General features: G+C 42.0%; 1 protein-coding gene across 1 annotated transcript in view; it reads right to left on the bottom strand.

The window, feature by feature from the left end:
• Positions 1 to 24,087, bottom strand: part of SMG5 (SMG5 nonsense mediated mRNA decay factor) — a 2,571,376-nt gene that overhangs the window by 2,408,361 nt on the left and 138,928 nt on the right. Inside the window, exon 2 of the mRNA XM_044079814.1 lies at positions 11,999 to 12,094. Within this exon, the coding sequence (XP_043935749.1) occupies positions 11,999 to 12,094 (96 nt within the window). The remainder of the gene's footprint in view (positions 1 to 11,998; positions 12,095 to 24,087) is intronic.

Raw genomic sequence — 24,087 nt, 5'->3', positions numbered from 1 at the left:
TGGCTAGAGAGGGAAGCGGAGCAGCCAAGCTGTCAGTTTTAGGGATTGGAGAGAAGGGTGAGGAACGTCCGACGAATGAGTCAACAGAATCCAAGGTTCCTCCTTTTGATGGGCTCGAAGAAAGGGAAACCATATCTGCCGAGGCCAAAATGGCGCTATGAGTATTATTGTCCTTTCCAGGTCTCTGGCTTTCTGTAGAAATTTGGGAATCAACGGGATAGGAGGGAATGCATACAGGAGACCCAGGGGCCAATTGTGCACCAGTGCGTCCCTGGGAACATCCCCCGGAGGGGGTAGAAGGGCAAAGTAGCTTCTGCATTCGGCATTCAACTGGGATGCAAACAGATCGCAGCAAGGCTGGCCCCATCTGCGGAAGATCCTTTCTGCCACCTGTGGATTGAGGGACCACTCGTGAGGTAACAAGATGGCTCTGCTCAACCTGTCCGCAATGACGTTGGATGACCCCGGGATATGCGTTGCCAGTAGAAAGCGACCCGTGGACTCTGCCCATTGCCAAATTCTCATGGCGCCTCTGCATAATGGGCAAGACTTGGTTCCCCTTGCTTGTTTATGTACCAGACCACAGACATGTTTGTCCGTCTGTACTGCCACTGTTCCCAGAGGTAAAAGAGCTTGGAAGTGTTGCAATGCTAGGAACACCGCCCTCGACTCCAGAACATTTATGTGCAGGTTGTACTCCATGTTGGACAATTCCCCTTGGACTGTTCTTCCCTGAAAAAGTCCCCCCCACCTTATCAGCGAAGCATCCGTGGTGATTGTGGCCGTCGGGTTGGGTAGGACAAACGGACGACCCATTGTGAGGTCCTGACGGTTTACCCACCATGAAAGATCTTGTTTGCAAGAGTTTATTATCAGTATCTCGTGCGATAAGGGTAGCTGTTGGAACGACCATTGCACGAAAAGCAGCCATTGGAGGACCCTCATGTGCAATCTCCCCATGGGAACTGCGATCAGAGATGCTGCCATTAGCCCCAGAACTTTTAACACTAGCCTGGCTGGAGCTTTCCTGTTCTGAAGAAGAACAACTTGTTCTTTGAGGGCTGACACCCTTAGTGGAGGAAGCTTTAACAGTGTTAACCATGTATCTAGGTCTGCTCCGATGAATGAGATATGCTGTGAGGGCAGTAAGACAGATTTTTCGAAATTGATTGAGATTCCTAAGTGGGAACAAAGGGCGACTGTGTAGTCTCTGGCTTGAACAAGACGATGCCTGGTGGTGGCGGTGAGGAGCCAGTCATCCAAATACAGAAACACCCGGAATCCTTGTCGTCTCAAGTGAGATGCCACTACTGCCATGCATTTGGTGAATACCCTGGGGGCTGAGGTGAGTCCAAAGGGCAGAGGTCGAAATTGAAAATGACTGGCTCCCAAGCCAGAAATGCAGGTGATCTGTGGACGGCCTGGCCATTTTGATGTGGTAGTATGCGTCCTTGAGATTTATCGAGCACATCCAATCGTCCTTCTGTAAGAAGGGAAGGATCGATTGTAGCGTGACCATCCAGAACTTTTCCTTCCTTACGAAGGTGTTGAGATTGCAGAGATCCAAAATCGGTCTCCAGTCCCCTGTCTTCTTTGGAACTAAAAAGAACCTTGAGTAAGTTCCAGATCCTCTTTGGTCTGCCGGGACTGGCTGGATGACTCTTTTTTCGAGCAGCTTTGAAATTTCTACAGCTGCTGGACCTTGCAGATGGGGTGGCACATCTGGAAGTCTCTTTCATTGAGGTGGTGTGGACATAAAGGGAATTATGTATCCTCTGGTTACTATGTTTTTTACCCAAGAATCCGAAGTAAGATTTAGCCAGGCCTGTGGGTATAAAGCCAAGCGACCCCCAACCGCCTCCAGAGTAGGACAGTCGGGCCTCCATTCAGGAGTGCTGGAAGGGCTTCCCAGACACTGTATCCCTGTCGCCCTGATTTTGCAGACCCCCTCTGCCGGCAGGGCGGCGTCTTCCATTTCTTCCCCCTCCTCTGCCTCTGGAGGGGGCATCACCCTGTGTGGCTTGGAAAGATCCAGAGTCTTACGGAACCACATTTTTCCGCCTCGTTGCCCTTTGGGGTACGGTCTAGGTGGAGCGGAAAAATGGACCCCAACAGCAGACAGGATCTTCCCATCTTGCTCACACTGAGTTAAAGTCTCCTTAACTTTGGGCCCAAAGAGTGTGGCACCATCAAAGGGGGTGTTGGCAAAGGAAGACTTGAAGGCTTCCGCAAAGGAGCACAGCCGCATCCAGGATTGCCTACGGAGAGCAATCGCTGAAGCTGCAGCTCTACTCAATCCTTCGGCCACATATGAGATGAGCCTCATGGACGAGTTTGCTATTGAAGTAAGAGTGTTGAGTTCTGCTGTCACCTTATCTGAGACAGCAGCATCTGTGTTACCCTGGAGGGTATCTCCCAGTTCTTTAATGAGATCCCTCTGTAGACGTGTAAAACGTGTCAAATAGTTTAGCGAACGCATGGAAAAAGTCGCTGAACTAAAAACGCGCTTCCCATACCTGTCCATAGTCCTAGAATCCTTATTAGGAGGATGAACAGAAGAGGAAGACTCAGACATTTTCTTCTTCGTGGCCGCCGCCACCACCATAGCGTCGACCGGGACTCCTTTAGTGAGATAGGCCTTATCCTGGGGGGCAGTGATAAATTTGTTTGGTTTACGGGGAACCGGTTCCACTGTGTCCAGTGTTTCCCTCGCCCTTCGGGCGATCAAGTCCATCAACTCATCAAAGGGCGGGGTCACCCAGGAGGTAGAAGGTTGAGCCCCAAAAGCCTTCAGCAACACCGACTCGTCCTCAGTGGGGGCTAGGGACTGCCAATCACCCCTCTGTTTCAAGATCTCCAGGATATCTGCAAATGACACATCCTCAGAGGGGGATCGTGGGGACCCCTCTGCCTCAAACAAATCAGTGTCAGAAGTTAGGGATTCCTGTGGGGAATCAATGTGCCTCCTCTTGCACAATCTCTTCCTTGGAACCTCATCAGAGGGGGCTTCTGGTGAGGCCACCGAGGAACAGGGATCACCCTCGGGGGCTGGCTGAGGCAATGGGGCTCTACGCTTTGGGTTAATCGTGGGGGCAGAAACAGAAAGACGCCCTTTAGGGGAAGGAGAAGACGCCTCCGATGAAGTAGTTGTCTGAGCAGACAATACCTTCCTCATAAGGCCGAAAGCCCCCAAGCCCCGGGCCGAGGACTCCTCCGGTTCCGAAGAACGCGGAAGCATCACTGACACCGGAACCGTGGGCTCCGAACCCAGAGGACGGAGCCGAATCAATCTTCGCCGAGGCCCCGAGAGGGAAAGTCGGCACCGAAAATTCGGTACGACTCTTGGTCCCGGAACCAAGGAGAGATAGTTGGGTCCGCGTCTCCCCTACAGGTTCCGAAGGAGTCGAAGTCAATGGTGCCGATCGTGCAATGGATGGGTTCGGCACCGAGGGCTCCACTAGCATCAGATCGTCTTCTCCCGGCTCCAAAGACTGGATGAGTCTTGAAGGAGGACCTGTTGGAGACACGGGGAGGGCTTCTAGTTTTGACACCAATTGGGATGAAACTGCAATCAGCTTGGAAAGGGCCATGTTTTCCGTTAGTTTCTGCACGACACGATCCACATCAGTATCGGATAAGGGTCTGGAAGACCGGGTCGAATGGGCCGAAGACGGCACTGACCGAAGAATCGACGGTGGAGGTAGCTCCGACACCGGTTCCAAGACCTGGGGCTCGGTGAAAGATAACCGTTCGATGCTCGGCCCCGAGGTCTGTGGAACCGGCGAACGAATCTTAGAAGATGAGCTCGGAGCCGATGACATGGGCTCCGACATCTTCGACCCCTTCGAAGACTTAGAAGCCTGGTCGGACTTCTCCAAGGCCTCCTGAAAGTCAGGTTTAAGTAAACCCCTGTCAATAAGCTTCCTGCGTCTCTCTGTCATGACCCTCCCGCTAAAGGAATAACAGATGGAGCAAACCTCCTGCAAATGGAGAGAGCCAAGGCCGTAGACGCAGGAAGCGTGATGGTCAGTGATGGACATTTTCTGTCCATACTGACATCTCTTAAAGCCGGATTTGGCTTTCTCCGACATTTCACAATCAAGCTAAACACTGAAAAAAACAGTGAAAAATAGAAAAAAATACTAGCCAACTCTATATATATATATATATATATATATATATATATATTATGAAATACACACAAGCTATAACAACACTACTAGAAAAAGTCAGAAACTAGTAAGCCGAAGCCCAAACCTATGAATCTAAGTATATATATATATATATATATATATATATATATATATATATATATATATATATATATGTATATATATATATATATATATATATATATATATATATATATATGTATATATATATATATATATATGTATATATATATATATATATATATATATATATATATATATATATATATATATATGTATATATATATATATATATATATATATATATATATATATATATATATATATATAAATATATGATATAGATCAAGAAAAATACATACACTCTCTATAATATCTATCTAGGCTAAAGCTAAAAAACTATTAAAGATTTGTAAAGAAATTCTGCTCATCTCCAAGATAAACTAAATTGTTCGGTGGCCCGAGCTCTCCTCGACCGATCTGTTGCAGCGGTAAGCTAGATCTGAGGAATGGCAGGGAGGATTGTCGGATATGGTCTGGTCAAGCTTCTCTAAGATGCAGAGCTTTGCAATACGGCCAACTCGGAGCCGATGATCGGCTCCGAACCCGTGTGTAAGAACAAACGGCGAGATTGAACACTTTCACATGGTCACTTTCAGGAGAGGCCTTAACATCAAAAATATTTTGGAGTCTAAAATATCTGGTACCTCCCCCAGATCTGGGATGTACAAGTGTAACATGTGCAGGTACTGTAGATATGTTAAAGCAAGCACAGCCTTTTCCATTAAGGACAAGAAGTTTCTTATTCAAGGAAGATTCAATTGTGCTAGCAATCGGGTGGTGTATTTGGCCCAGTGTTCTGTTTGCCCTGGCTTCTATGTTGGCAAGACCGACAGGAAGCTACAAGAACAGTTATATGAACACTTATATGCCATCAAGAAGGGGAAAGTAGACAATGCGCTGGCTAAGCACATTCTAGACAACCCAGGTCATGAATTTTCATTTTTGGTGATTGACCAACTTTGTGATGGAGACACAGGGGGTCCTGATTCTCTGAGACTTGAATGCAAGGGAGTTGTTGTGGCAACTCAAATTGGAAGCTTACCACCTACCTGGACTAAACAGCATGCTTTCTATTAGTTGATTTCTTAAAATGAGAAGCCTAGTTAGGTGAAGCTTCTTTAGACTGATTTAATCCCCTTGGGAATGACCACATTTTAAGCTATTTTATGAGGATTGTTTCTTTCTTCGTTTTTTGATTGTTAAAATGGTTTAGTGCTACTTTATTATTGGTTTTATTTTTTAATGTCTTTATCAATGGTTTCATTGTGGTCCATTATTTTAAGCGGGGGATGTGTAGTTTGATCGTTCATCAGAATAGCCTTTTATGTAAGGGATGTCAGCCTCCTAGTACCAGCCGCCACACACAATATGCAATCAATATATAATATATATCTTACTTTTTTTTTTTTTGCTACTAATACTGCTACTATTATCAGATGGTTATGATAACAACATAACAATGTTGAGCATACATTTCCAAGGTATACTCATAGATGTATTTTGTATATTTTATATCAACTCATGGTTTGTAGTCTTCCATCGAGTTGTGTCACCATCTGAATGGCATTTTGATTTATTTACATGGCTTTTTTTTAAAACAGGCGCTACACACATATACTTTTCCTGGGTTTACCACTTGTGTGTTTATAGTGTCTACCAGGTATTTAAGATTGTATACATGCTATGTTGGTGGCGTAAATTCAGAGTATTAGTTTGATTACAAATATTGAGGGCTGGTCATGTTGATCTTATACAAATGGCGATGCACAGTTTTTCTGTGGTTTAGTTTTTTAAGTGCATTGATGTGCAATTTTCAGGTGTGTCCAAAAGGGGGAGTGTTTGAGTGGAGCTATGATGCTTAAATAATAGGACAGATGTATTGTTCTTTGTTTTTAGTTTGCTTTCTGAAGAAGTTGTTGCAGAGCGCCGACGAAAAGCTTGGTTTTAAGCTTAATAAAATTCCTGTTTGGTATTTTCGTTTATTGGTGTTCGTTACAGACATTTTTTGGATTATTAGGAGTCCTGAACATAACCTCTGGATTACTAGGAGCTTTTTAGAGGTGCAGCGACCTGCAACGGTGGTATTTATCAGTTTGGGATTATTAGACTAGGTAGACTATTCAATCCAGGTCTTAATGAGCATCTGTAACCATCCAATCGTAATGCAGCTTTTGGGTGCAGGGAGACTATAACATGTATGTGATATGCGTGTTAAATCATTCACTGATGAAGGCCTGTATGCCGAAACCGGTCTGAATAGTTTATTTTACTATTTTGTGTGCTATTCATATGGTTTTCATTAAAGGATTGGGATCCACTTTGTAGTTCTAGCGATTTTGTATGTTAGGAAAGAAAGACTCAGAACTAATCTATAAGCATTTTCTTTCTCTGGCTCTAAAAACTTCCTTACATAAAAACCTTTCCCAGCATGAGGAGGAGGAACAGGTTCTATCACTCCCTGGAAAGCATCTGTTGAAGAACAGGAGGAAATAAAATAATATATTCTGATGAACAAGTAAGTACCCCCAATAAAAAGGAGGGCTTTCCTCCTACAGCCACCTGTAACCTTCATGAACGATCTTCAGAACCCATTTGTCTGAAACTGTTGTCAAAGAGAAAAGTGGAGATTCAGACTTTCTGGAAGAGAAGAGAGGTTGCCAGGGTGGAAAGAGGGGGACAAAGTCAGTCCTTTATTAATTCTGATTTGTTGGACAGTCCTTGGTTTTATGGAATCCTTTTTGGAACCCTCTGCCATTTCTTCTTAAATGTCGGTGTACCAGATTTTTTTTTAAACTGGGGTTCTCCAGATGACATACTGAAAACAAAAGTCAATAAATGAAGATAGAACAACCAACAAATTTATTAACCTCAAATTTTGAATCTGCTCCTAAAGAATGAAGAATAAAGATGTACCTCAGTTTCAAAAGGCAGTCCAACAGGTGATAGGAAACAAAGTCTTCTCAGCAAAAATGTAATAAAAAAAAAATTCACTGAAATGCTTTAATTTATGTAGGACAGACTGGTGAAATGGAGCACTGCAACAACATGAAAATGAAGGGAATAACATTTAACAAGAAAAAATATTTGTCTCATACCAAAGGAGACCGGGTTACACTGGAAAACACAGCACTGGGTGGAAAGGGAGATTGTTTTCTTCTATACTGTACTTGCAACTGATATGTTTTTCAAAATATTAGTACTTCAATGTACAAGACCTGATTTGGGGGGGGGGTGTAAACAGACCATGACTCCTTTTGGGGCACTTCAACATTACAAAAGGAACTAGTTGTCAGATGGTATGGCAAATGCTGCACAAATGTGGCTAAGGTTTCAATATCTGTGTCTTTAATACAAGGATTTGCTAGCGAAGGAATGGGCTCCACCCTTACAGCAAGGACCAAGTACAGTGGAAGCGCTGCACAGCAGACAGAAGTGGTAGGTTTAATGTATGAATGGCTCAACTGCTTAATCACAGATCTACAGGTGCACTCAAATCAGTAAAAGGAATGGTGCAAACTTTCTAAAATAAACTATATTAAGCATCAACTAGGGAAATGCTATGTGAAAGATCACTGCACCTGACTCGATAATCAAGACCAAACCACACAGCAATCTAAATTTAAACCATTTCAGGATAACAAAAAAAAAAACTGACAACACTGATGCTAGATGAAAACCCTTGTTAAAACACTGGACACTTAGCTTATGATACAAATTATCCAAGATAAACTTTTTTCAAACACGATAAAATACATTAAAAGAGAAGAACATACAGCACAGCCAAGCTCATCCTCAAGAGTTGCAAGATAGAAACACCATGTCATTAACAAGGTCTTGCACTGCTATCAACATAAAGACCATAACTAACTTTGCAAATTAGTGCTTCAACAGTGACAGAGATGCAGCATATTAGTGCTTTAACAGTGAGAAAGATGCAGCACATAAGTGACAGAAAACTGGATACAAGAGTTTAGTAGTTTTTCACATTTCACCATAAATTACTCATACATACTGCTATAATCTATTCTGCATGACCAGTAGAACAGCACTATATGGGCTGGACAAAGAGCTAAAATGAAGAGTGTGAAGAGTGGGTAAAGATAGATGAAGGCTGCCAGCCTAGCCAGATAGAATTTTGCAGATAATTCTCATTTGTAAACATGAATGTAAACTACAGGCTTGTTGTCTCAAATGTAAAGAAATAGTGTTACATGTGGAACTGGAAAAGAATGTGACAACAGTGCACTCTACTGACCAAAGTAAAGCATGTGGTGCTCCCTTTGATGTAAACAGTGGTGCCGAAGGGTCTACATGAAGGAATTCTTGCTATTGTTTTAACCAGGAGTTAACATTCTAGATTAAAACACGCAAATGTATTTTTATTGCTCTGCTTCCTGACCAGCTGCAAGATAATAAAAGGAGATGTTAAGAATGTAAATGCAGTTTCTGTTAGCCTGGGAAACTAGGGAAGTGTGAAGGATGATGTAATGTGAATCAGAAATGCAATTTCAGTTTAAACAGTGAGAACCAGAGAGGATTAAGCATTTTGTCTTGACCATCCAACTCACAGCACTGTCTTGCTCATATGTAAGTTATCTTAGACTTGTGTTTTCTTTTAGAAACAGCTAGAAACTAGAAAGATTAGACTAAGTGTTTTTTTCTGTGATGTCAGAACTGTACTACTGAATTATTTTAAGTATTTCTCTGTGATCTCTGAACTACTGACTAGCACTGTGTAGTAAGAAGCACTGTCTTGTGTTTTTATTATTAAATATTTAAAAACCTTTCAACTGTGGCTGTTTTGTGAAGAGATAATTTAACCTCTAGAGTACATTGCATACTTAAATTGATTACTGTACCAAGTCACTCTAATAAGCCTTGACTGTTTAGTTATACTACCAATTGGATAATATTGCACAGTAATAACTGGACACCCTTTTAAAGGCCTTTGAGTAGCTAATATTAGCTGGGTGGTCGCAGGCGGTACTACCGTACAGTCTGGGTAACAGGGGCACAGCTGGAGAACCTATGCCAGCCTTCCCCAGGAGTGTCTGTGTGGTTGTATAAACTCATCTCAAAGTATGTGTGTGTCAGCTACTTGGACAGGGACACGAAGCACCGGTTAGACAGAGACGGTGCTGGAGGTTTTAGCTTGCCCAGCTAGGCTGAGATCTGGACCCTATAGCTGTGCCAGTGGGGAGTCTTATTGGGGACCTGGAGAGCAAGGGAGCGTCCAGTCCTGGACTGACTGTGATCTCTGTGTGCTCTTAAGGGAAATTGCACTTTACTATGTGTATTTGTTATCCTTTCCTTCATATATGAGAGACGCCCTCTATGGTGTTAGGGGTGAGGATTGAGGCTCCTTAATTGCTGGACCAGAGCACGGGCGTTGCAAAGAGTTTTAGCCAGCTCATCTTACTTGGGAGGTAAAGAGGAATATCACAACGTGTTTCCATTGCAATATCCCCACTTTTTTACCAGAAACTTGATGAAGCAATAAAAAGCTCAAGTCATGATGTGGTTAACATCTGCAGAAGAATCCTCTGCTGCCAATCCAAGTGAGTGCTGCTAAGACCTGAACATACAAAATCAGGAAAAAAAAAATCCTGCCAGAAAATAAAAACAGGTTTATCTCCCAGATGTTGCCCCAAAAAGGCAAAGAAATGTGGAAAGCAGAATATAAGAAGGCTGGCTACAAAAGGGACTAAATGGGTAAGAAAGAACTATGCAGCGCTTAAAAGGCAGTCAAATGCCTAGTACAGTTTAATCTGTATGATTTAAGTAAACAAACAGTGTCAATCATTCAAAAGGCAGCACAATTGCCTCTCATGCTAAAATGATCAAAAGGCCTTAGGTGCTCGGCATCATGTTCCAGTACTGACATTAGAATGTAGCACAAGGGGTTGCTACACAAAATATTCTCTCCAATGGGTGTGATTTTAAACCAACAGATAAGAGCAAAATAAACTTTTGCACTCTGTCTCTCAGCTGAATATTACACTTGCACCAAATATGCAACTTTTCTTTATTTTTTAATGTAAATCTGCAACTGTTCCAGTACCAGTCTAATACCTTGCTAATAACTTGCACGTAACAATTCAAAATAGTCTGTACATAAAAACAAACTTTTCACAAACTATTAGAATTGCCTTTCAAACTACACCTAGTGGTAGCCATTGGTAATGTCGGGACCTGTTAGAGCATGACCTGAAACATGGGGACTAAGCAGTCGGAAAAAACAGACTTACATATACTAAATCTGAGGTGTTCATTTCTTGATATATTCCCTTTTCTCCATGTTATGGAGATCTTGGAGTTGGTACATATAAGCAAAAATTAAGTTTAAAGGAGAATGATGATGTTCCTCACTGCTCTTCTGCATTTTCTATCTTTTTCCATCATGTCAGCACTCGACTTTTCAAGTGATGACATTTCAGTAGTGAGCCACATCTAGTACTGTAATGCGTGCATTGACAAACCAGCTCTACTAGGAAGAAAACTGTAAACTAAATGAAATGTATGCCATTTTGTAAGATAAATAATAGTGTAAGCATTACCTAATGGAGATTTTCTCCATCTGAACTTGGCTGAAAGCAAGCTATACCCAAGTAAGAATATTTAGGCTAACAAGCCAAAATATGTAATCAAGATCCCAAATGCCCGTGATTGAGGTAACTTGGGTAGATATTAAAAGTACAACAGCAAAGAAACTTCTGAGGGCTTCTGAACACATTATAGAAATAAGTATAAACATTTCCTTGTAAACTGGCGCTATGCCTAGTAGAACTAACCTGGTCATCAAAAAAAAATGGAAGACTTGCAACAATCATTTAATGTTGAATGCTAATTGACCTTCCTTGAGAAAAAAAAAAAAGGTACCTTTTTTTTTTTAATTTTACAATATCTACCTCTGTCTAAACAGTCTTCAGAGTGTGAAGCATGAGACATTTTTACAATGAAGTGCTTGCGCTTTGGGACATGTTCCTTAATCAACCATGGCAAATAGTATTTTCTGAATATTTCAACTGCAAAGGGGACCTGGCACCATCCCCAGTAACATTTAAGAAATATGTAGAGTGAGTTAAGAGTAGAGTATCTGCTATCATTCAGAGTTGATGTTTATAACAGACGTTGCCTGTTAGATTCTCAGTTAGAGCGTCTTCTGTGTGGCGACGGGCGTTCCTTCGTTGAAGGTTGTGAGTTAGGCCCGGCAAGCCATCAGGCAAAACTCTACTGCCAATCATTAGCAGACCGGAATTCCGCTGTGGCGACCCCTAACCGGGAAAAGCCGAAAGACACAAAAAAAAAATCACTGCAGTGTCATTTCACATTATTTTTTTTTTTTGAAATTAGGTCCCTTATATTTTTCACTCTGTTTTAACTTAATTGGTATTATACAATGTGCAATAATATAAAATGAACAATTAATACATTAATACATGTGGTAAGGTGGGTGTGACTATAACTGCTGATGTATTCTGTGAACATCTTAAAACATGTAAATTATTCAATGAAAGTAGCTATAAAAATGTGTTCTTCCCCTGTTAGAATCATTTCTTTTCTTGCCATGGTGATCTCACAAAGCAAGCATGTCAGCAGCAAGGACAACCCAGACCATTAAACTCTTGCCTTCAGTCTTCTGTCACATATTTACTGCATCTCTCACACAGTTCAAATACCAATAAGTAATTAATGACCGTCTCATTTGAACCTGTACCCCAGAACTCACTGTGCATAATAACTGTAGCTTCACACCAACTCACTTGTTTCGCAAACTGATGTTTTCAGGTCTGAACACCTCCCGATATGTCTTGTTACTGATTATCACATCAAGCTTGTGTACAGTCTCCACCACAGCTCTGCAATGAAAGGAAACAAACATTAGAAAATATCAAAAGTCTTAAATCATGAGCACAAATTATATAAAACTACTACAGAAACAGGAGATGCTGGACAACAGGTAGGTAAACAAACTTTTAGCCTACAAATAAATGCTTTACGCAGTTTTTCAACCAGAAGATTCTTTGAATCCATCTAATTCTGTACATTTGTAGCTGGTGATCACTACTGCAGGACAAAGAAAAAGTGGGCAGATGCAGTATATAGTCACTGTTTTTCATTCAAGGATTTTTTTTTTCAGTTTTCAGCATTGCAAAATACGAGTCTCCACAGATAATTTCAACAAGGTAGTTTTTGCTTGTTCTAACGGATCATATTCAAATAAGTGAAATCATCATCATCATCATCTTTCGGCTGTTCCCGTTAGGGGTCGCCACAGCAGGTCACCTGTTTCCATTTCTTCCTGTCCTCTGGATCTTGCTCTGTCACACCAACCAACTGCATTGTCCACGCTCACCACATCCATAAACCTCATCTTAGGCCTTCCTCTTTTCCGGTTACCTGGTAGCTTCAGCCTTAGTATCTTTTTCCCAATATACTCAGCATCCCTCCTCAGCACATGTCCAAACCCCAATATACTCAGCATCCCTCCTCAGCACATGTCCAAAAGTGAAATAAGCCTTTTAAAAAAAAAAAAAAAAACTTTCAGGCACAGCTTACTAAAACACAAGGAGAAGGAAATACTTTAATCATATTTGCATCTAATTATCCTTTTTATTGAAAATATCAGGTAATAAATGAAGAATACTGGACCTTGCTAGAGTTGTTCTGTAGATATTTAAATGCAACTTGAGTAGCATACGCACACGGATTTTGACAATTTCTGGGCCTTGCAAGAGGGACTCGTAACCCTCTTACCCCCCCAACTCTGTATCTTAAACTTCCAAGCATTACTAATAGCAACTATTTATATATGTTTTACCATTCATGCGTGCTGCGGTAGCATTGTCGCCTCACAGTAAGACGTTGTCTGGTTCGATTCTCAGCTAGAGCGTCTTCTGTGTGGAGACATGTGAGAATGGGTGTACCTTCGTTGAAGGTTGTGCGTCAGGGCCGGCAACTCGGCAAGTAAAAATCTACTGCCAATCATTAGCGGACCGGAGTTCCGCTGTGGCGACCCCTAACCGGGAAAAGCCGAAAGAGACACACACCATTCATGCGCAAGATACAAGGTTACATAACAGTTACTGACTTCTGCAGTAACGTACACATTAAAATCCATAATTGGTACTGCTTTAAAGCCCTGCAACATAGCTCACACTATCACTGGTATACTATTAAAAGAATGTATATGAATCCTCAATACGGTTACCAAGCAACAGACAATTCTGTGTGCTCCCTTAACCATGTCATTTGCTATACTGGTCCTCCACTTAAAGGTCTAGGGTTCTACGTAAATCACCAAAATTCAATAAATGAAAGCTTTTCAAAGCTAGTTCATTTTCAAAATGCAATAATACTCAATGGAGAGGGTTGTACTGGGGAATTTCAAACCTGTTAGATGCAATGAAGTAATTTACTTTTATTGAGCCTAAGCCTCAGGACACACCTGGGTGATCCAGCATTCCTCAATATGACCCACCTTATCAGGAATATTTTTTTTAACACTTTTGAAATAAACTCTGTATTGTTTTAGTGTGTATAAGATACTTTAAAAAATCTCTAATGATGCTTTTGAAATTAAAATTTAGACTACTTTAGTGCAGTTTAACTCCATTAGTAATGGTTTGCATGCTTAGACTCTTAAAAATTGCTACCGTAATATATAAAGTTTGATGAATACAAAGATGTATGTTCCTCGGAAGTCTACCCAATAGGAAGGATGCAATTTTATTCGTGCACTACGTACTGCTGTGGGTGCATACTATTCAGCTATGCAAAACAACTTGTGCGGTTACTGTTAGCATTTGTACAGAATGCACATCACCAAGCCAATGTAAAGGACAATGTAATGTTAAATAGTCAGCACCATGGTTCTTTGCATGTTGTTTCCCCATAATTCAGTTTATAAATAACATTAAGAATTTGTGTGTGCAGTGTGGCAACTACTGGTTTTGGATGGATGACAATGACATACAAATGCTTGAGTTACTTCACACTGTAGGGAAACAGTTCTGCAGTACGACTCATTGCTGCTTTGGTATGATGTGCGTGACAATGCCAGAAGAAGATGTGGGCATACCTCATGCACTGATGACAAAGTGTAGAACATACTTCATAGTTCCCTTGTATGCATTTATACAGTGGTCAGAGTGCTTTTTCTAGGGGGGAGGAAGCCTCTTGGTCTATGAAACAAAGACAATGAATCACACTGTGTCTTTCCACACACACATGGAATAACACAGATCACCCCCGTATGGTGTTGGGTCAAAATGTACAGAGCTATAAATGAGGTATTTGCAGTTACATCACCATACTGATGGTATAGCTACTATACTTGTTTGCTGAAAGTCAAAGTAGAAGGCCAGAGCAGTAAGATGCAAGTAATGTGGGCCGGGTACTTGGTTGCTGCAATGCTATGGCCAGGGTTTTAAAAACTAGTTAATTACTGTCTTAAACAGTTTTGTTTCTGTTGCGGAAGAAAGGCAATCACTGCATTGTTGTATGCAGTCCCTGCAATCTAAATCAGCCACAGAGATGGCTTGTAGCCAGTTGGTAGGGAACCTGTGGCTACTAACAAACAGGACAAAGGTGACATGGGCTAGACACAGAGCTATGTAGTGGGGTGAAATTCTTCCAGTGATCAAGAGAAAAGCTTTGTATGGATGGTCACTGGACACGGTCAAACTCTATGCTGGAGGGAATAGCAAAACATTACCACCATCACGATACCTGAAACACAGAATAATGGACATTGTAGACAGCATCTTCTATTTATTATCATACATTCACTTAGTATGGTCAGACACTGTGCAAAAACTAACCTGGAGTGTGAGGTTGGGAAAAGAACTGTCACACAACTAATGGCTTCAAGGTACCTCCCCCATGGCAGAAGTGGGTGGCACAGTTGTCCATGATCACACCATATGGAGTGAGAAGGCAAACATTTGTATAGACCAGGTGGTATGTATGACATACTTATGGAATTCCTGAGTTTACTCAGGCTGTTCTTAGTGTACTGAGAAGCAAGCAATAAATTAATGTCTTTGGCCATAATAAATCTGCAATTTTGTTGTCCACTTCTGAAATTGTATACAATTTTTAAGGCATTTTTTTTTAAATATGGTTATAGATGCATGATCCTTTACTGATATACACCATACATATATCTTTATGCAACCACTTCAGGGAACTATTTGTCAACTGGTTATGAACAAATAGTTTTTTCATTTTACATTTTATTTATTAATCCTTTTCCATGTTTGTTTTACATGCTGTACATCCCTCGTGCATGGTGCACTTTGTTATCTGCACTGACGGCTGTCAAATCAGTTAATTACACATTACAGACCACCACAACCTTAGCTGTTCAGTGCTCACACAGCCAGTACCATAGCCTTACATACCATCATATCCATTCTTCCTTTTTTCTGTTGGTCTTTTTAACTACTTTTTACATTGCTTCAACAGTCGTATCAGTCTTTTACAAGCTCTTATTCCCTTCATCAACCTCTCTCTGCATCTTGATCAAGCTTTGGCACTTGAGTGGCCTAGAGTACATTCATTTTTATAGTCTTAATTTCCCTTTTGTTCATCTATTCCATCTTTTCTCATGTTGGGTATTCATTCCATCCCTGTTACTCCCTCCCTTTTTCCTCTTAAATTTGTACTTTTTAGTGTCATCTTGCTACTTTCCTTTATTCAGTTATGTTAAGTTCCTTATTTATTTAGGTCTGTGGTCTTTTCCTAACTACACTGGCGGTATAAAGCACCTTGCAAAATAGGCTCTTGGTAATACCTAATTCACTTAGTTTAGAATCTTCCTTCTGCCTGCTATTACCAGATGTTAGAAGTAGGGTTTGTCATTTATTTTTTTCCTCTCTTTGTTCACGCTGCATTAAATTACCAACACTGGCACAAAACTCTCATGCAAAATAGGTCATGCATTAGGAAGCAAAGTGGCATCTACAGGATGACAAATTATGTAAGCACCATCAGTAAAGATATCAGTGTGGGATGTACAGGGCTTTACCTTTCTACTACAATGTTACAAAAATAAGGAATATTGTACACATTTACAACAAAGCAAAAAGTTGAAAAATGTACAATACCGTGCATGTTTACATCAACAGAACAAAAATGGAATGGTATACTATCATGCCAGGAGGCCTATGAAACCAATGTTATTTAAGAAAAATACTGCTATACACTTGGATAAGAAAGTATTTGAAGCAGTAGTGATATTAACAGTGTTGTAACCCGAGCTTAACAAATCATGGATCATAGATGTACAGTGAGGGAGCAGTAGCAAGGTGCCATCTAAAAGCTGCCATGATCTGGTAGGCATGCATAGTGAAACTGTCAAAATAGGTTGCAGTGGCTGCATACATCAATGAGTATTTGCAAAAATTTACGTAAGATAGGAAATTTTCCATATTTGCATTAATTCTAATGAAAATGTCTGAGCATCATTTTTGGGTTGCCATATGCAAGCTGTTAGAGTTAAACACTGGCATTAAAACAGGTGGGTAATGTGAAAATACACAAATATGGTTGCTAAAGCAGTTATGAATACTGCCTATATTTTCAGATCTATATTAATAATGTCAAAACCCGTGTGACTACAGACAAACAACCAATCTAATGTTTATATAAGGCATTAAGGCACACAATTCTGCTACTCATAGTTGGCATCTAATAAGAACAGTTTACAGATTAAAAAGTGCACATTTGAAATACTGTGAAAATATGATTTGCATATTTTTTACTGCACAATATCACAGACATCAGTGCAGTACTCAGTCTTCTCACATATCACTGGAAAGCTCAGATTAGTCACTCACTGATAAGTGTCCAATGTTCACACTTACAAAAAAACTATCTGCCTTGCTACTATTCATCTTTGGCAAATAAAATAGATTTTTTCTGTCAAATTTGCTAATATAAATTCAGTCCTACCAGATACACTTTCAATACTAATCACCACTGCACGGCCTACTTTAAAACTACACATTTTTTGTAACTCGCACCATTTTGAGACGCTGCAAATCATACGAGATATGCTCTCAACAGATGATTTGGGAGAAAACTGCTCAGGAAGCAAATATCTTCCTGGATTAAAATACTTCAGGAAGCAATCAGACAACCTTCTACTACTCAGGAATAAGTTGACAGATGGTTCCATACACTTACAAGTTCAGAGGAGATAACTAGGCTAACAGCTTAAGGTCCCTTATAAACCTAGCCAATGTAATCTACATTTACCAAATATATGGCCCCCAGGGGAAATAAGATGGCATAGATTTGTGTCTATGTCTTGAGCATCTTACAGACTGCCCCTGTCCATAAGGGACATAGGTAGTACCCAAAGTGTGAAACTGAGATTCCCCATCCATTAATCCAAATTGCCTTTGAAAAGGGGCAGAGGATTGTTCTGCTTAATGTCAATAAGAAGCCTGTTCCAAAGAAGGGGCAGTCTCAGACGCAACATACGAGATTATTATGCTAATGTCTACAGGAAACCTTTTAAGACTTAGCCATGTGTCTGAAGGGTAACATTCAAACCCCCATACCTTGTGTTTGCAAGGTAAAAGTACAGTTTTGTACCTACCATAAATGTAGATGTCCGAACAGGATAGCATCTGCAGTCATAACAAATGGGTTGTCCTGTCGTCAGGCAGCCCTTCGGTCGGCCGGATTCCAAAGTCTGGGTCCGGCTTCGGCTGATGTCGCACTTCACCCGACGTCATCTCTGCTGGTCTTTGGGTATAAAAGCATCAGCCAACGCCATTTTCCTCAGTGTTTCTTGCCCCAGATGCCAGTTGCCCTCTAGGAAAGCTAAATTTTGGATAAATGCCAATGTTTCCAAAATAGTAGAAGGCAAACACAAAAAATAAGCATGTATGTACATATATACAAACAAATAGACCATAAGAGACTCCCCCCCAGCTAGCTATTAGGAGGGTAAATACCCTAGGAGTACCACAGAGGGGAAGGAGGGTGGGTAATCCTGACTGCAGATGCTATCCTGTTCGGACATCTACATTTATGGTAGGTACTAAAAGTACAGTTTTGTACCTACCGTAAATGTAGATGTTCGAAGATCCACATTGCTGCAGTCCTTACATATGGGTAGTCCGCTGTCCTCGGTCGGCCCGAATACCAAAGTATAAGGCTGACGTCGGTCAAGGCCCTAAAACCTGACATCAGGACGCAAGGGAAAAAAAGCGCATGCCCAACGTCATTTCCTCAGTCTTTTCTTGCCCCAGATGTCAGAAGGCCCTAACAAGAAAGGCCAAAGCCAAAACCAGCAAAACTAACCAACCACCCGTGCACTAACCATATTTACAATATGTACAACACAAACTACACCACCACCTTCAACAACAGAGGGAAGGAGGGAGGGTAAGTGGACTGCAGCAATGTGGATCTTGAACATCTACATTTATGTTAGGTACAAAACTGTACTATGTTCTTCATCTCACATTGCTGCAGTCCTTACATATGGGTAGAATCCCAAAGCAGAGGTAAGGGAGGATGGCAAAACTATAAAGCATTAGAAGCTGCGAAAATGCCCTGTAAAATAGCAGTGGCAAATCCAGCCCTAGATTTAGAGTAAAGTGGAAGGTGGTAATGCTTAGAGAAAGTATGCACTGAACTCCAAGTAGCTGCTCCCAAAATATCTTTAGTAGCCACCCCCTTAAAAGCTGTAGAAGTGGCCGTAGCCCTAGTGGAATGAGGCCTAATCCCAGCTGGAATCTCCTTACCATGATGGGAATAACAGAAAGCAATACAAAACCCAATCCACTTAGAAATAGTTTGTTTTGAAACAGGTTTGCCCTGAGAACCCAAAGCAAAAGAAACAAACAACTGCTGAGACTGCCTGAACCCTTTAGTTCTGCTCAAATAATATCGCAACTGTCTGTGTATATCCAAAGTGTGCAAAATCCTTTCCCCTTTATTTTGGGGGTTTGCATAAAAAGTAGGCAAATGAATAGTTTGGTTTAAAGCCACACTAGAAACCACTTTAGGCATAAAAGAAGGGTTAGTACGCAAAGACACCCTATCCTTGTGGAAAATTAAGAAAAGCTCAACTGCCATAAGGGCCTGTAATTCAGAAACCCTTCTCGCAGAGGTAATGGCCAACAAAAAAGCAGTCTTCCATGATAAATATTTCAACTCTGCTGATGCTGCAGGCTCAAAAGGTTGTAGAGTGAGTTTCTCCAACACAAAATTGAGATCCCAAGCAGGAGTAGGAGCTCTACGGGGGTCTTATATTCTTTGCCCTCTAAGGAATTGCTTAAACAAAGGCTGAGAAAATAATGGTGGGTCACAGTCATAGTGAGCAGAAATTGCTGCAGCATGAACCTTTATAGAGGAGAAGGACAAACCTTTGTCCAATAACTCAGTAAGGTATTGAAGAGCAACACTTAAATTAGGTTTAGAAACATCAAAGTCCTTTGCTGTACTCCAAAATAAAAATCTCCTCCATTTATCTGCGTAAACTTTCCTTGTACTAGGCCTTCTGGCCTCCAAAATAACATTCAAAACTTGTTGTGGAAGCTGAGACCCTCCAGGGTTTAAAACAGAATATGCCAGGCTGTCAGATGTAGAGAATGAAGTTTGACATTGAGTAAATGACTGTTCTCCTGAGACAGCAGGTGAGGAATTGAAGGCAAAGGCCATGGAGGCTCCCGTACCAGACTTCTCAGTAATGGGTACCAGTGCTGTCGAGGCCAATCTGGAGCTATTAAAATCATGTGTGGCTTGTCCTGTCTGACCTTCAGGAGTACCTTTGGGAGGAGAGGCAGAGGTGGAAAGGCATACACGTGAAGATTGCTCCAACTGAATGAGAGAGCATCCACTTTCCAAGCTGTGGGATGAAACCTTTTTGTGCAAAACTTTGGCAGCTGGTAATTTAGTGGAGAAGCGAACAGATCTATGTCTGGAGTTCCCCATAACACTGTCAATTTCTGAAATACATGAGGATCCAATTTCCACTCGTGGGGATCCATAATTTGTCCGCTCAACACATCTGCTAAGGAGTTCTGTGCTCCTGGCAGAAACCTTGCCTGAAGATTTAGCTGTAAACTGCGAGCAGTCTCCCACAAAATCATTGCTTGTCTGCATAGAGGATAAGAATGTTCCCCTTGCTTGTTGATGTACCACATGACAGTTGTGTTGTCTGTTTGAATCAACACCTGCCCTGGAAGAAGTAAATCCTTGAAAGCTATCAATGCAAATTGGACTGCTAACATCTCCTTCAAGTTGATATGTAGATGTTGAAGTCTGGCAGGCCACGTGTCTTGTACCCATTTTCCGTTTAGATGAGTTCCCCAAGCTTTGTCTGAGGCATCTGTCGTTAAAATCTGACTCGCCTCTGGCCGGGTCACAGAGAATCCCTTGTTTAGGTGACATTCCTGAGCCCACCACAAAAACTCCTTTTGAATGCAAGGTATTATCTGAATGACAGTGTCCAAATCTTGGCAGTGCTGTGTCCATACATTCTTGAGATACCATTGTAGCTTCCTCATATGCAGTTTGGCATTGGGAAGTACCAGAATACAAGATGCCATGAACCCCAAGGCTTGAAGGACTGTCCTTGCAGTCAGCCTGGACTGACGAGACAATTGGTGGAAGTAAAGAGAAAGATTCTTTTGTTTGTCCGGGGTCAAAAGGCCATCTGGGATGCTGTATTCAGTCTCACACCCAGAAAGCACATGTCCTGAGAGGGTACTAGACTGGACTTTATTTCGTTCACAGAATACCCCAGGCATCTTAACACTGCCATCACATACTGTAGATGATGAAGAAGTTCGTCCTTTTCTTGGGCCAGAATCAGGCAATCGTCCAAATAAGGATAGATTTGTATTCCTCTTAGCCTGAAGAAAGCTACCACTGGAGCCAGAACCTTCGTGAATACTCTGGGCACAGTAGATAAGCCAAAGGGCAATGCAGAGAACTGATAATGTGAAGTCCCAGCCCGAAAACGCAGATACTTCCTGCAACTGGGCCTGATAGGAACATGAAGGTAAGCCTCCTTGAGATCCAGAGTCACCATCCAGTGATCTTTGCCCAGCAGAGGTAAAAGCTGTTGTAACGTCAAAATTTTGAGCTTGGGAATGTCCAGATATGTGTTGAGGATAGATAAATCCAAAATTGGTCTCCACGTGTTTCCTTTCTTTGGTACTAGAAACAGGCGAGAATAAAATCCTAGGCCCACTTCTGGCAGAGGGACCGGTTGTATGGCCCCTATTTGAAGTAGCAGAGAAATTTGTTTGTGAGCCTCTAGTCTTTGCTGAGGAGGAATGTCCGGTATGCCTTTGAAAGGAGGCAATGTATGGAAATAAAACTTGTAACCCTTGTGTATGATATCCAATACCCATTTGTCCTGAGCAATCAACATCCAATTTTCCTTGAAGACTGCTAACCTTCCTCCCAATGGTGCTGCCAGGCAAGAAGGATCTGGCAGCTGAAAAGGTAGGTCATTGGGCCTGTTTACGAAAGGACTGGCCCCTGCCCTCACCCGAAGATTGTGCAGGTGAACTCCCCGTTCTAGGCCTGAAAGAACTCTGAGCTCTCCCCCTACCACGTCTAGATCTACCCCTAGACTGAGAATCATAAGAAGGATACGTCCACCCCTTAGCAGGCCAATTCCTACTAAACTTCGGAGGCTGAACTTGCAAAAATCTTTAACAGCCTGCATAGACTTAGCCTTGTCTTCCATTTTCTTCAAGACTGACTCCACAGGTGAACCAAACAACACATCAGACTGCAAAGGAGCATCCAAAATCCTAGTCTTAACATGGTCAGATAAATTCTGATCCTTCAGCCAGGCGTGCCTGCGAAGAACTGAGCCAGTGGCAGCCACCCTAGACGAGGCCTGCACAGCATCAAAACCACACTGTAATGAATGCTTACCCACCTGTTCAGAGACATGCACCAAATCTTGTAATTCTTTACACTCAATGCCTTCCGCCAGAGCATCCACCTTAGACTTCAATTGAGAAAGAAGAAAGTTTTGATATTTCAGCATATGAAACTGGCAATTCAAGGCCCTCATAGCTAAGGTAGAAGATGTATAGACCTTTTTTCCCCATCTATCCAAAGCTCTGGCTTCTTTATCTAGAGGAACCGGATTTTTTTACAACAGAGGCCTTGACACCCTTAGGTCCCTGACTAATAGTTTCTGGGTCCGCCCTAGGACTCTTATAAAGATATTTATGAGCCTCAGGCACCCTGTAATACCTATCCGGTTTAACAGAAGCAGGAGGCAAAGAATCAGGATTAAGAGAAGCCTCTGCAAACACATCCTCCACAACATCCAGAACAGGGGGTATAGCCAAGGGCCTATGCTGGGGTAACAGCAAAAATTCCCTAAGCCTTTTCCGAGAATCAGAGAAGTCCTGACCTTCCCACTTAAAATGTTCTCTCATAGAATGAAGTGTCTCTGAAAAAGAAAAATCCTCTGGAGGAGAAGCAGAAGGAGTGGAATCATCTGCATCCGAATCAGAATAAGGAGAGTACTACTGCAGGTCTTCAGCTGAAGACTCTGAAACATCCGAAGCCTGCTCAAAACTTCCCAACTCTGGCTCCACCCTAGGCCTCTTATCAGGAGGGGGCAAAGAACCCCTAATCAGAGTAATCAAATCTTCTGCCATTTTAAGCATGTGCTTCTTAGGCACAGACCCTGCTGAACTAGGAGTGACACCAACAGAAGCTAAAACTGGCCTGCCTCTGGGAGAAGCCTTGGAAACAGAAGGAGAAGGCCTAACCACCCTAGGAAGGGAGGGGAGTACAGTAACTTGAGAAGCCCCTTCAGCCTGACCTGCCTCCTGAGAGACCACCTCCTGCAAAATCAAAGTCTCCCCCTGAGACTCCAGAGAGGTCTCCGTCGGAACCACCGGTTCCACTGAAGCCTCTAAAGAACCGGCGTCCGGAACGGACGACTCATCTTGCCTGGGTTTAACTGCTTTGTCTTTGCGCTTGCACCGCTTCCCAAAGACCAGCCTAGCACAATCTAACCTCCACTTAATAGTGCGTTTATTGAACCTAGCACAAAAGCGACACCCAACAACGTCGTGCTCAGGCCCCAGACAAGGAATACACAAAGAATGATAATCTCTATGCGGTATCTGTTTCCCACAAGAAATACAGTTATTCACTTTTTCTGACATCCGGTAAAACACTGAGGCAAGACAAAACCAAAATATTCCCCAACGGGGTACTTAGCCAACTTGGATTCGGTCTGAAACTCCGTATTCGAAAAATTTCAGAACGCCGAACGGCACTTGCAACGCTGCTTCTGCATCGGACCATGTGGCAAAAAAGACTGGGGAAATGACGTCGGTCATGCGCTTTTGTACCCTGACGTCCTGATGTCAGTTTTAAGCGCCTTGACCGACGTCAGCCTTATACTTTGGTATTCGGGCCGACCGAGGACAGCGGACTACCCATATGTAAGGACTGCAGCAATGTGAGATGAAGAACATCTGTACTATGTCCTTCAAGGATGCATCTGCAGTCATAACAAATGGGTAGAATACCATAGCCAAACTAGGGGAGGAGGAAGAAGAATTATGGTGTAGTTAGGATCCCTTGCAATACAGCAGTGGCAAACCCTGCTCGGGATCTAGAGTATAGAGGTAAATTATAATGCTTGGCAAATGTACGCACGGAGGTCCAAGTAGTCACCTCAATAATGTCCTTGGTTGCCACTCCTCGTAAGAAAGCTGTGGTAGTGGCTGTAGCCCTTGTAGAATGAGGTCTTATGTTCTGTGGAACTGGTTTTCCATGGTAGGAGTAACAGAATCTTATGCAATTTCCTATCCATTTGGAGATTGTCTGTTTGGAA

The sequence above is a fragment of the Protopterus annectens genome, chromosome 8.part0 (assembly GCF_019279795.1).
Source record: "Protopterus annectens isolate FY-2018-M chromosome 8.part0, PAN1.0, whole genome shotgun sequence".
Taxonomy (NCBI): domain Eukaryota; kingdom Metazoa; phylum Chordata; order Ceratodontiformes; family Protopteridae; genus Protopterus; species Protopterus annectens.
This window is presented reverse-complemented; position numbering and strand designations above follow the sequence as displayed.